General features: G+C 34.0%; 1 protein-coding gene across 7 annotated transcripts in view; it reads left to right on the forward strand.

The window, feature by feature from the left end:
* TTBK2 (tau tubulin kinase 2) overlaps window positions 1–13,881 on the forward strand; it is a 91,475-nt gene that overhangs the window by 18,086 nt on the left and 59,508 nt on the right. For all 7 annotated transcript variants that reach the window (XR_014584843.1, XM_083837536.1, XM_083837532.1 and 4 more), the window contains exons 2-4: window positions 3,743–3,902; window positions 8,830–8,977; window positions 13,594–13,667. Coding sequence is in view for 6 of the 7 variants with exons in the window: in XM_083837536.1 (XP_083693662.1) it covers window positions 3,834–3,902; window positions 8,830–8,977; window positions 13,594–13,667 (291 nt within the window). In the remaining variant the exon portion in view is untranslated. The remainder of the gene's footprint in view (window positions 1–3,742; window positions 3,903–8,829; window positions 8,978–13,593; window positions 13,668–13,881) is intronic.

Raw genomic sequence — 13,881 nt, forward strand, 5'->3', positions numbered from 1 at the left:
GAACTTTTTCTTCATCTGTGGAGTTGTGAATGGATCTAAACAATCTGAATTCAAGTCCTCCAGAATTCAGAGAAGTTTCAGTTTTGGTTTTGTTCTGAGTACCCCCTCTGTAAAATGTGTATATTTTCTGTCCAAAAAGTCCTTTTATCATAGAATCAGAGAACAGTAGAGCTGGAAGGGACCTTTAAAGGTTGCCCTCTCCAAAAATGTCATTTTATTCCATATGAATTTGAAGAAGGTAACCTAAATTACACATACCAGAGCATGTTTTCTGTCATTAGATAAGGAGTATCAAGATACTTATCCACTGCAGTACATTAGTAAGTCTTAACAATTTTTCCTTTTCACGGTGTTAAGGTCATTAGAGTACACATTAGAACAATGAAAAACAATCTGTAACACACTGTGAATAAAAGCTTTAAGCACTGCATGACATTAAACATGCAGGTGTATAAGCATCTGATACAGTTGTGATTTAGCAGAAGCACAAATCAGCTTTAAACTTAGGTTAGGGAAATAAGACTGTGAGCAGAAATTAAAGGAAAATTCATCTTTTGTCCTTATTAAGCATTTGTACAACTGAGTGTAATTCAGTGTTGGTGTCTCACTCAGGGTTGCTGCCCATACTGCAAGAAGAATGTGGAGCAAGGAGAGGCGTTTCAAAGGAGGACCACATAAAAGACCCATGGGATAGGAAGGAAGGCTTAATTTAGAGGAGGTTAAAATGATTTGATCCCTGTGTTTAGATGTTTAAATGAGGTAAAATTACCAGGAATGGAATTCAGTTTCAAAAAGTGTGACAATTCCTGTAGTAAGAAACTAAAATTGGACAGATTAAACCTTGAAACAAAACAAGTCCTGCTTGCTGTGAAGGAAAGGACTTGCTGGGACATGTTGTCAGGGAAGGCAGGGGACTCCTCATCATTTCAAGTCTCATGCATCAAGTACACCTGCGTATTCACTGAGGGGGTCAAGGGTGGCCTGAACAGGTTGAAGTTCAGGCTAATTTCAGGCTTCCTGGCCTTGAATTCTGAATACCTGAATACTCAGGCTCCTTTATCTGGGGTCTTGAAGAACCAGGTTGTCCAAATTAACCTCAACATGTTCATAAAATTTGTGTTTCTTAAGTAAAACAGTGCTTGCTATTCTACGTGCACTGTAATAGGGCTAGCTTCTTAAGCTTCAGGAGGTGTTTAGCACCTTGCCTCCAGGGCTCAGGAGAGAACTTTTGCTTCCTGTGTGTGGTTGTTTAATGCATCATGGGATTTTGGTGTTTTGAATATCAGAGAATGATGATGTAGAATAGATTTTCTTGCTTTGTAATGATATTGGATGTCAAGAGATTTAACAAGGAATTAATGTACTGGAATAGGATTGAGGAATTCTGCATAAATGAAGATTTTGTGATCCTGGCCATGCAGATATTATCTACAGCAACAGTACTTTTACCGTATTTCTTAAAATATGGCATGGTTCTTTGGGTGTATGTATTGTAACATTGCATTCTGGGCTAGTTACTGATGCTCCCTTAGCATGCTCAAGACTCCATGAATCGATAGCTTTCATAAATGTTTGTCAAAGCTGTGACTATAAATTGTCATTTGAAATGTATCCAAAAAAATAAATAAATAAAAAATCTGATCAGATACCAGATCAAGGCTGATAGCAATACTGGTACAAAACTCTAAAACCATTGTTGTCATATCTTTGCTTTAGCAAAGCATTTACTTTTTCTGCAGGTGATGTTATTTCTCTTGTTTGAAAGCTTTAGCAAAATTGTTTCCAGTTTTAGATTTTGCTGCAGTGAAATGAATACTTTCTCCATTACTTTTTATAAACAAACACCAGGAAATAAAAAAAGAGTCAAAAAAAGATAAGAGAGTAAAAGTAGTACTTAGTGAAGACCACCCCATAATTGGAAGGTGTTGGAAGGATAAACAAAGGTTTGGGCAAATAGAAAAATAGAAAAATCATTGAACATGCTGTAAACGTGTAATTTTAGAAGTGTTTAATAGACCTTTGTCCCTTTGTTAGTGCTGTTTCATTTTCTCTTTGGCCTACTTAATTCTTGAATGTGTTATGATAACTCTATTACAAAGGTCAGCAATTATGGTCAGTGGTTTGTAACACTGAGAGTGTTAACATAAATCACCATGGCTTTCTTTAGAATTTTGACCTTGTCTACAGGGGAGAATTTACCAGCACCAGTACAATTGAAATTGGTTTAGTTCAAGTTGATTAAATTCCAGGGTGGACACTCTTACTCAGAATACACAATCTTAATTTGGTTTCCCTTCATTCGTTTAAATTAAACCAATTCAGGCTGTGTATTCATAATGAACATGCTTTCACAGGTATTTAATCCACTCTAACTAATTAGGTATAAATTCAAATCTTCAGCTAATTCAGATTAATTTTTCTCCAGAGCTTTCTGCTTTGTTTGGAGTTGGTTTGAATGTCAGAATTTACAATTAAAGCAAGAAAGGCTTAAATTAAATAGAAAAAATTAATATGGAAGAATATAAATATGAAAAAAAAACGAACCAAAACACAATCACTGTCACATTAAACCTCTATCTTTAAAACTAGGTTTATTAAATAGTGATTTTATTTTATTTTATTTTATTTTATTTTATTTTATTTTATTTTATTTTATTTTATTTTATTTTATTTTATTTTTTGTTATTGGTTGGTTGGTTTTTGGTTTTGTTTTAAGTATAATTTAACCACAGTAGTAAATATGGCATTTCTATGTATAAAAATGTATCCTGTTAATTTAAACCATAATGGTTGTATTGATGTTGTATACCATTGGTGTGCTGAATCAGGGGTAAGAGAATTTTCCACTTTTAGTTAATACTGTTTTGGCAGTGATTGAAATCACTGACGTAAATACACTTTTGAAGAGTCTTACATTGAATAAGTGAGCTTGTATCATTATATCAGTGTAACAAGCACAATTCTAGAAAAGCTCATAGCAAACGAAATAAGCTTTTTGACTGGTTGGAGTGGGTGCTGATGAGAGTCATTATGTAAGCTCCAAAACAAAAATTTTTATACTGCTATATAAAATTTGCTTTGAGGTTATCACCAAAATTGAAGAATTAAAGTGAATTACTCAACACATTTTTTTTTCCTTCACCTTTTAGCTATTTGTACCCTGGCATATACCAGTGAAATTGCACTTTTAGACGTATTTAATCATAAATAATACTAGCTATGTGAACTACATTGTAAAACATGAAGTAGTTGGTAGGCATTACAATAAATTAAATATAAATTAGAATTTCAATATAAGTATTTATTTCTGTAATTTTGATGTTAATATCTTTTCAAGCTTGTTATTATATATTACTATTATTTAATCAATTATCTAGTAAGGTATTAATTATTTATTTCATGGTTAGAAAGTTATTAGTAAAATTGAAAAAATGTAATTATGGTTTACAACAATTTGAAGCTGCCAGCATATTCTTATTCACAATATAAATTTGAAAATGTTTATATTTGCTGGTATTATTTTGAGGGTGAGCTTGGTAGTTTGAGTGTGAGCAGGTTAAAACAATTAAGGAACAATATACTTGGATTGCTTTCTGTACTGGAAGTTGGCTATAATTCTGATGTAAGTCACCATAGGATACCAAAAAGCTAGTTAACATGCTAGGTGAGAACCACAACTATTTCTGTATTTCATGTCATTCTGTTAATCACTGATATCCCATGTTCTGCTCTGTTTCTGCAGGCAGTGGTTAAATGGAAGCCACTCCTGGGATCTGGATGGTTTTTGCTGACCCAGACTTCGCATAGCAGTTCCCGCGCATCAGGAGGTTGCAATGAGTGGAGGAGGGGAGCAGCCTGACATCCTCAGTGTGGGAATCTTGGTCAAAGAAAGATGGAAGGTGGTGAGTATGCCTTTCTGCAATTCTTTTTCTCCTTTAAAAATATTCCTGTTAGGATATTGAATCCAATCAGATAGTGATTATCTCAGTCCATTTTGGAAATCGATCAGGCATCTTCTTGAAACTAGTCAGATTGTGAGACTTGTTACTTCTTATAGAATGGTCTTTCAGGACCTTGTTGCTCTTCCAAGTAGAAATGAATTTTGTTTGTTATATTGCAGCAAAGATTTATTCATGGCTGATTTATATCCATTTGATTGTGTGCCCATATTGGCTTTACTGTAAATAGCTCTGTTCCATTTTGGTGTTCATATCCTTTATTTACATCTAGAGAGTCGTAATATCTGTTCTAAACTATTTTTGCTGGGAAATCAAGCAGAGTTCTCATAGTTCCTTCTCCACTCTCCTGAGCATTTTAGAATTTTGATTCATGTAGATTTTTTTGAGATTGAAAACAAAACAAAGCAAAGAAAATAAGGAAAAACCTAGCTTCATAATAGAATGTTTTCGGTACCTCAGGTCTCTGTGTGTTTAGTAGGCTGTGAATAGACACTGAATCACTATTTTTTGCATCGTCTTTGCTTTGTTATACTCCTATATTTCAATATTTTGTTTAAAATTGTGAAACTGAACATAGAAGGTACAAATCCATCATTCATTTCAAGTTCATTTAAACAGAATATTTTCAACTATCTTGTGTTCTGTACTTCATTTAAAAATGCAGGAAGCTGATACTAGTTTTGTAGTTTTGTGTAAACAGAATCCAAACCAAGTCTTTGGAGTTATAAGTATTTGTAATACACTCTCTCTTTTTGTATCTCGATATTAGAGTGAAGTAAAAACTGAAACCATAGTCTCTAGGCAGATCAAATAGTATAAGATAGGATTAAAAATAGAAAAGAGTATACTAATATGTCACTATCCACAAAACTACTCAGTTGTCTGATTATATGAAACAGTAGAGCTGTTTTCTTCAGGTTTATCTTCTTTCCTAGCTCATCTCATGTGATTATAAATTTTAACTTGCATGTTTTTCAAATCAAATATTACAGGTAGATGAATGCCAAACATTGTCTGTGAGTAACTCTTTAGTTTCTTAATTTCTGTGGTAAACAGTTAGGATTTCTTAATGACATCTAAGGTGATACACTTTCCGAAATCAGGAATTCATAGGACAGGCTGCCAGTGGGAAAAAAAGGAGCATGGAAATATCAGAAATTCCATAGTGCTTAACATATGTACTTAAACGTAGTTAATATATTAATATTCTTCTGCTAGATTATGAAGTATTGACGGTTTTTGTTAGTGTTCTTGAAGCAGTAGAATACTTAACAAAAATTCCTTGTGTAGAAAGGTGAGGTGGTATAAGCCAACGGACTTCAAGTTTTAGTTGCAATGAGTTACTGACCCCTGTGAGTTCTGTCTTTGTGATTCTTGTGGAGCTCTCTATTATCCTGCTTTATTTTTTTTTCTCCCATTGAAGGGCACCAGCTCAGTAGTTTGATTATATGAGATTATTTTGTGGCAATCAGTTAAACAAAATACGTGCTCATTCTGGAAATTGTATATATATTTGCAGTTGAAGTGTAATTTTCAGAATTTTTGCTGTTCAGGACCTTGGTCTTTGTAATCATAAAAACATACCTGGAGTTTGTGGACATGGACATTTTAAAAAACTATGCTCAATTAAATTTAATTTTGATGTAGACATTCTTTATGGTGATTCTAGTTTGAAAAATAGACACAGAAAAGATGTTATATAAGTGTTTTTTCCTCTGTGTCACTCTCTCTACCAGCTTCTGTGTCTATTAGTATTTGTTTTTTCCCTATGTCAATGTCTTTTCTAGTCCTTCTTTGCTTTTCAACCTAGAGAAACTTGAATGTAATGATAATTGTTTTTAGATGGGTTTAAAATCATCATTCAGTATGCAGTGTAATGAAAAACACAAAGGAAAAAAATGTTGGAAATTATTTAGAGTTGAAGCATACAAAGAGAGGAGTGGAAAAGAGGATGGAGAGAATGAGTTTGGAGTGAGGGAAGCTGAATGCAAAGATGAAAAGCATTGAACTCATGTACAGAGTGGAAGACCGTGGCGCAGGTGTAAAAGAGAGCAACATCATCCTTGTCAAGGTAGAAGACGTTGAGCGGATATGAGACCAATATGAGTGAATAGGAAGATACTGTTTGAACTCAAAAGCAAAATGGAAGTGACCAGAAGGTGGAAAAGGGGATGAGCTGTTTGAGAGGGAAATGGAGGCAATGCCTTTGTGTGTTGGGATGAGTATTTAGGAAAGCCAAAGCTCAGCATACAGTTGAAACTGGTGAGGGATATGAAAAGCCACAAGAAAAGCTTCTATTGGGACATTTGCAGCAAAAAGACAAAGGAGAGTGTGAGGTCATTGCTGAATGTCATGCGTGACCTAGTGACAAAGGTGGAAAATTCTTTTTCTGCCATCAGAGGTTCATTTGTGCCTGGAATTATTCACTGCCATCATTCTTGGATGTACGTTAATGATTCTGGTGTATTTCATCTGAGGATAGAAATTGATCTGTTTATCAATGTGGTGGCTTGTTCATTTGTTATTTTAGTCCAAAAGCACAAAACGAAACAAAACAACAAACTTTCAGAGGCAGTATTGCTCAGTCTGGCCATTTCTCAAAGCTGGTAAATTGAAGTTATATGATAAACTGTATTAAGTCTGTACAGTGAGTGGCAAGGATGGCTGTGTCATGTCTTTCCTTTTGCTCCTTCCCCTTTCTCACCATGCATTTTCACTGTCCCCACTGTGCTTATACTAGTGCTTATGCTGAAAACCACAGTCAGATCGAAATCTATGTTTAGCTGTTTGAACCCAGACACTAGCTCAGGGCTCAGGAAGATATTGGTGTTACCAGACCAAGAGGTGGAACATTACCAGACCAAGAGGTGCAGGCCAAATGGCTTGTCAAGCGGCCAAATTAGTCACAATACTACATCTTTGATAGATACATGTGCATACAGGCATACAAATACATATATATTGAATCCCATTAAAACCTGCTAGATTTTCCAATGTTTAGATGACATCTCTTCCCTTTCTGTAAGGACTAATGGTCTGCATATGTTAAATACATCTGAATGTAACCATGTTGTACCGAGTATTTCATGGGACTTGAAAATACTCTATTTCTCATGGTTTGTTGTCATTTTAGCGTTAACACTAGATTCTTACCTGAATACTACCTAAAACAAGCCATGTCCAAAGATACTAGCTTCTTATTTAGGGTTTGTGATATTCTGTACCTGAACTTGTTAGTTTTTTTAAATGTGCTGGTTAAGGAGTAGTAGCCTTAAGCCTGTGGTTGTGTTTTCATTACCCTGCTTCAGAGAACGTATACAGGCTGTCTGAGGGGAGATTGAATTTGTCAGCCGCTAGTGTGCTTTTTAGAAGGAAGTGATCATCTGAATTTGCAATCAACAGATGTTGCAGTAGAAGCTGATATTTAGGTGAGTTAGTTAAGTTTTAACTTGATGTGGCACCTATCCAATGCACCTTTTTAAAGTTGGCAATGTGAGGCCAGAGGAAGTGAAAAAACTATTTTGAACCCTATTTTCCTCATCTTAAGAATATTGGAATAAGACTTGCTTGCAATGGTAAAAGGTCTTCAGATCAGAAAATGCATGATGAAATACTGAGTATTGTTGCAATCTTACAGAATAAAAATTTCATATGATATGACTTGGGTTTAAAAATGCAAAGAAAAAAAGTGAGTATACCTTATTTGATCTGTTTCCTTCTTCTTAGAGGTCTAGGCTATTTTTAAAAATGTGTTTTGCTTCTCAGTCAGATGGCTGATTGTCTCGATTAGGAGACATTAGATTCATTTTCAGAATCTGAAGACAGGTCAGCATATTGCTGATCTGTATATCCTCAGAATGTTTCGACAACATCTAATATGGTGTAGGCTTTTTAAAGTGACATTTAGAAAATCATGTCAGTCATTTCAAGGTAAAATATAATTAAAAATAAAAAAGAAGATAAAGTACTGTATGTTCCTTAGGTTATGTTCATTTTGTCCCTGTTTCTCTTTTACCAATGGTAGGTACAGGAGAGATCACCATATGAAAACATTATGAAATAACATTGACATTTTTGATGCTGAAAGAGACAGATCATTGTCCCCTGTGAATATTTAAAGCAGAGTGAAAACACAACTATTAATATTTCCTCTGAGTATAGTGTAAACTAGTTAATATGCCAGGAGCATTCTTTTTACCTCCTCCTAAAACAGATGCATGTTGCAGTGGTGCCTCTTTCTTTGGAATGTCTGTTAATAAGAATAATGTTAGTGAACCATAAGTAGATGAGTAACATTTAATATACATATTCAAAGGTAATCTTAGCCTTTTATTTTTTTCATTTATGATTTAGCTTTCGTGTGAGTCACTGCACAGAATAGAAATCTCTGGCTTTTTGCACTAAGTACAAGAAGTTGCATACCTTTTTATTGTGTATTTCTGAGAAAAAAATAAAAAGATGGCATATTTTTAAATGCCACTGTGCATTTGTATTTGAAGGTCTCTGGGTAGCATATGGCTATTTGAGGAAAGTATATATTCAGCATGCTGACTCTGGTCAGAATCATGCTGGGAATTGTACTCTTATAGTGTATTAAATGAAGGAATTTTAGCGCAGATGGACATCAGGTATATTAACTTGTTTTCCTATGATTCTCTTCCTAATCTTCTGTGGTTAACCATACCTTTTTAGATTTTTCAATAGCTCTTTTACTTACTCAAGGATACAGTTATATTCATTTAAAATCTGTTAGTAATACAACAGTGTTTTCAGTTTGAAAGACAGGGCAAAGAAGTATTGATGTTTTGTTTCCTTCTTTCTCCCAATTTTTTAATCTGTTTTTGTTTGTGTTTGTTTTTTTTCAATGTAGTTAAGGAAAATAGGAGGTGGAGGATTCGGAGAAATTTACGATGCGCTGGACTTGCTTACTCGGGAAAATGTTGCATTGAAGGTCGAGTCAGCTCAACAGCCAAAGCAAGTATTGAAAATGGAAGTAGCTGTGTTGAAGAAATTGCAAGGTAGGACTATACCCTGGATATGGAGGAGGTAGCATGTCAGTTTATACTTAAAAAAAAATCACAATAATCTCTATTTAGTCATAGTTCAAGTTAATATTCCCCATATTTTCCAAATTTTTGATAAACGGTTGTTAAGAATGGAATAGATGCTCATTCGGCTTCTGAAAGTTTTGCTACAATGAACTTTTACTTTCAAACAGTATGACATGAAAATAAAAGGAACAATAAATAATTAAATTGCTTGCAAAACCTGTGCTCAACTGTGGTTTATTCTGGATCTATATACTCTCCTTATGTTTTTTGCTCTAGACTTATTTGTTGGTAATACAAAGAAAGGAGACCATCTTAAAAAGAGAAAACAAAACAAAACTATCTAGCATTGAATATTGTCCTTAACATACCAACAAGGATAAGAATATTTGTATTTCTTCTTTCTTGGCAATACTTGCAAAGGCTACTTTAAGGTTGAAATGGGAAGCATAATAAAACAAAAACAAACCCCGCAATTTAAAAATCTTTTGTAGAAGAAATAATTATTAGTATGTAAAATCCTGAAATACTTTCAGGGTTCAGTTCCTTGCCCATTCAGGATGATGGCTTTGAATAGTCACTTTTGATGCGCCTTTTAATACTTTAATGTCTGAAGCTATTAATACAGAGAAATATGCAGTGGCATCTCTTCACTGCTGTATGTATTATATATATGATATACAAGATTCAAAATAAAGTTTCAAAGGTGACTTTTTTCTTTAAACAATTTATGTTGAATCTGGAAGATTTGACTGATATATCAGTCCCTGTCAGCAGCCAGATTTTTTTCCAACTCCGAGTTCGAATAAAACAAAATCTGCATGACATATGGTGCTGCCTAATCAGCTATAGAGGTTACATTGCAACAGAAATTGACAGCCTCTATAGATTTAAGAGGGCAAGCATGTCACATGTGATAGTGTTAACTGTTCCTACGTTCATGTCTTTTTAAAGACTTTCACAATAGCATCTAATATTAATTACATAGTTGAGCAAGAAGCTTCAGGGGGGTCTGTATTAGTTTTCTTTGAATTGTAGCTTTTCCAGTTCAGAGACACCAATCCTAAATTTAGAAACCATTGGCCAGGGTTGCTGAAAGAAATTATTTTAGAAATTGTGAGTTTTGAAGAAAAAAATACTTTGTATATCCTAGGTTTTTAAATGCTCAGAATTAATTTTTCTACTTTTTTTTTTCTGTATACATAAGTCTCATTCCATTATTAGTATAGATGAAACAGGAGAGAAATAATATCTGAAATAAAATTGTGGAATTTGCTTACTTTACGATGCCAATGTATTTGTAAAAATGTAGCCCGTATCCAACTGCGTACCTGAAGTCCTATTTACTTATTTATGGCATTCATGTTGTTCAATTTGTATTTAAAATGTTGCGTATAACCTTCTACTTTGAATTCAAGTGTAGTGAAGTGTGAGTTCAAAGGTTGCAAAGTTTATTTTTCCTTAAAAACTTACAGTCTTTTTACCTTTTGGCTGAGACAAGCATTTGTCATTATTGCTACAGGGCTTTACAGAAGCTATAATTTTCGTATCGTTCTTCCTTTGGGAGTATATCTTTGAAGTTTTCCTGTGGAAAAGTCTCTAGTTCTGCTGAATCCTGGGAAATGCTGTCTAGATGAAAAGAACGGAATAATGAGGCAAATAATCCAAATAATGTAAAATCCAAATAAAGAACTCTCACTTTTTGTTATTTATTTTCTCAATGTTATTTTTTTCAGAGAAAATAATAAATGGAAGTTTTCATTATAACTTAAAACCTGATTTCTTTACAAGTTCTTTGGAAGGCGTTCTTTTGACAACCTTCCTTATGAGAAAAGAATCTAGATTATTCCTTAATTCTTCTCTCTAATCATTCTCTTACACATCTTAAAAATACCAAAAAAAAAAAAAAAAAAGGGGGGGGGGGGGCGGGGAGAGAAGAAAAACCAACAAACAAAAAGAAAAAAGCCTGTGCTTTTACGACAGTAATGCTAGCAGTGACTGTTAGTCAGTCATTGCTGTGCAAGTGTAACTGTTCTGCCTTTAGATAGGGAACATTGCGGATGATCAGGAAAGTGGCTTCAGTAACAAATGTGTCAACGGTAAACTTCATGGGTGTATTGAGATCTATAGTTTGCACAGATAAGTAACTTAATTTTTACATGTGTATATTTTTATCCATGCTTGAAGGATTTTAATCAAATAAGATGTTGCATTATGGTAGAGAAAACTGGTTCACATAAAATCTTGGTTCCTAGAAGCCATTTCTATTAATTTATCTACCTTTGCATGTTTTTAGAGTGTAAGAGCTAAAAATCTATTGCAGAAGGAAGAAAAATGGACAAAGTGGGGAGTAGAAAAAAACTTTGTCTTTGCTTCTTGAAGAATACTTTTTATTAAATGCTTCATTTATTGCACAGATTTTTTTTTCTTACTTTTGATATACATACATATATTTTCTGGAGACTCACAGGTTCAGAGAAAGTGAAAATGTAGACAATTTTCTTAGGATATTTTTATAACTACCTTCTAATAGTGTATGTCCTCTGATACCAATTTTTATCTCGTTCTATCCTTTTTTTGGTGTGTATGTAACTATGTATGTATATATATATAGTTATTATTCTGTTCTCAAAGGGCTAATGTTCTCTTACTTTCAAGCTGTTCTAGTTATCTTGGACATAAATCAGAGGAATGAATGTAATTGTCATAAAAATCTTTTTTTTGCAAACATCAGGCAGGTTTGATCTGTGAATAGTATGTAATGAAAGATATGGTGTTTACCTCACTGCTGGCATGAACTGACAGTATTGTTCAGACTTCTCTTGATGTGTGGAGCTGACTTATTTAAATATATATATTTATTATCATATATAACTTCTGGGGAATTTGTGAAAAAACAGGCTTTTAGGGAGGAAATAAGCAGGTGTAATGTGTCCCAATAAAGCAAAACAGACCTGTCAGTCTTTCCTAGAACTATGCACATTCTCATGGTTATGATCATACTTCAGAGTGTTTCTGAATTAGAATCTTATTTCACATAAACTGTGAAACTGAAGTGAGCATAACTTTTGGCAGAATTGCAGGGATGTACTATTTTTTATTATTTTTGCTTCGAGAAATTTTGAAAATTAAAACGGTGTGGTCATTCATTGCAGGGTTGAAATTAGTCATAACTTTATAGGTATGCAGTGCAGTGAATAAAGAAAAACTTCAAAGAAGCTCTTTTAAGACCCTGATCTATGCTTAAATATGTGAGTAGCTGTATGACTTATCTGTTAATTATGAGGGAGGAGTATGTTCACTGATATGGCCATTTATTATAGTTCAGTCATTGATCGCATCCTTGATTTGTTTATTTATTTTTTCCTGCCAGTGATGCTGTCTCCTAATTTTTGTTATCAGAATACCATTTAACTCTTTAAACACTGTTTTTAAGAGAAATCTGCTGCAACAGATGGTTATTTTATTTAATCATGTTGTTTGGCCATCTGTTCACAGAGTCAGATCAGAGAAGACAGATTTGTCAAATCTCACTCAGCGAGAGTGAGACTCCCTCAGTTGGTTTCTGTCTCACACAACCTCGACGACTTTTATCTCACTCATTTACAGCTCTGCATCATAATTTGATGATGGGTTGCTTCTGGTGTGGGCCACAGAGCTATCTGTAGTGATACAGTGCAGCTCGAGGAATGGTCTTTAGTCCTCATGCTCTCCCTAGGAACCTTTTCAAGGGCACAGCCATTCAGTGCAGCCTACTACTGTCTTTTTCTTCCCCTGCTCTACAATCACAGGCTCACAGTTGTGTTACACACTGAGAGAAAAGGACCTCAAGGTATCTACAAAGTTGTAATAGGTATGTGTAGCTGTACTGAAGTGGAAGAGAATTAGGTTATTTGAATAATGTGTACATTTTCTACTTTTATCCTTTGCCATTTCATCAGTTCTTTATGAAAGTTAGTTTCCAAAGAATTTACCATACAACTGGAGTTGTTGCTTCAGTTAAAATGGGGTTTCCTTGAACAAACCAAGTTCTGGATGCTTACTGAAGTTCTTAGATAAAAATCTGACCGCAAAAAAGTGGACTAATATGTGTTTCTCTGAGCATGTTCCTCCAGCATACCCGCAGTGACCGTAAAATGAGTCATAAATATTTGAGATGAAACTTCATTAACTGGGAGCTGCAGCAATGAATATAAAGAATTTCATCTTGAGAATTTTGCTGCAAATCCTTCATAAAATAATATTGCTCATCTCACTTAAATTGGTATTACTTATAGCTTAGCACTTACATATTTGCAGAAATTATAGAGGTTTCTTTTAAAAGAATGTTTTAAAATTATTGCAATTAATCCTTTTTTTTTTTTTTAAGAAGAAAACCTTTTTAAATTGTGTGGCAGGGAGTTTCCTAAGGAGACAATAAACAGGCAACCATTCTTCTGTCAAGTGAAGTGAGAATATTTAGAAGCTATATGACTAAGTTCTAGGGTTTTGATGGAGATTTTCTTGTTGCTTGCTAGATATTTAAAGGAATAAAACCACAGATTGTCATTGATTGTTGCTGAATTTGTTTCTTTTTATTCCCTCAGGAAAAGATCATGTCTGTAGATTCATTGGATGTGGAAGGAATGACAGATTTAACTATGTGGTCATGCAGTTGCAGGTCAGTGCAACTTATTTTCATATGCTTGCTATAATTCTCTCAGAAAGGAGAAAGTTTGTATCCTTAGAAAGGCCTGACTATCGAAAGAAAGGTGTTTACTGAGATAATACACATTTCTTTGAAGGCTTCACTGGAAAATAATGTAAAACATAGCATGTTAGTCTGTTCATTTTGTTTACCTTTTTGCATGAAATTAAAAACAAACAAAAAACAA

The sequence above is a fragment of the Anser anser genome, assembly GCF_964211835.1.
Source record: "Anser anser genome assembly, chromosome: 5".
Classification (NCBI taxonomy): Eukaryota; Metazoa; Chordata; class Aves; order Anseriformes; family Anatidae; genus Anser; species Anser anser.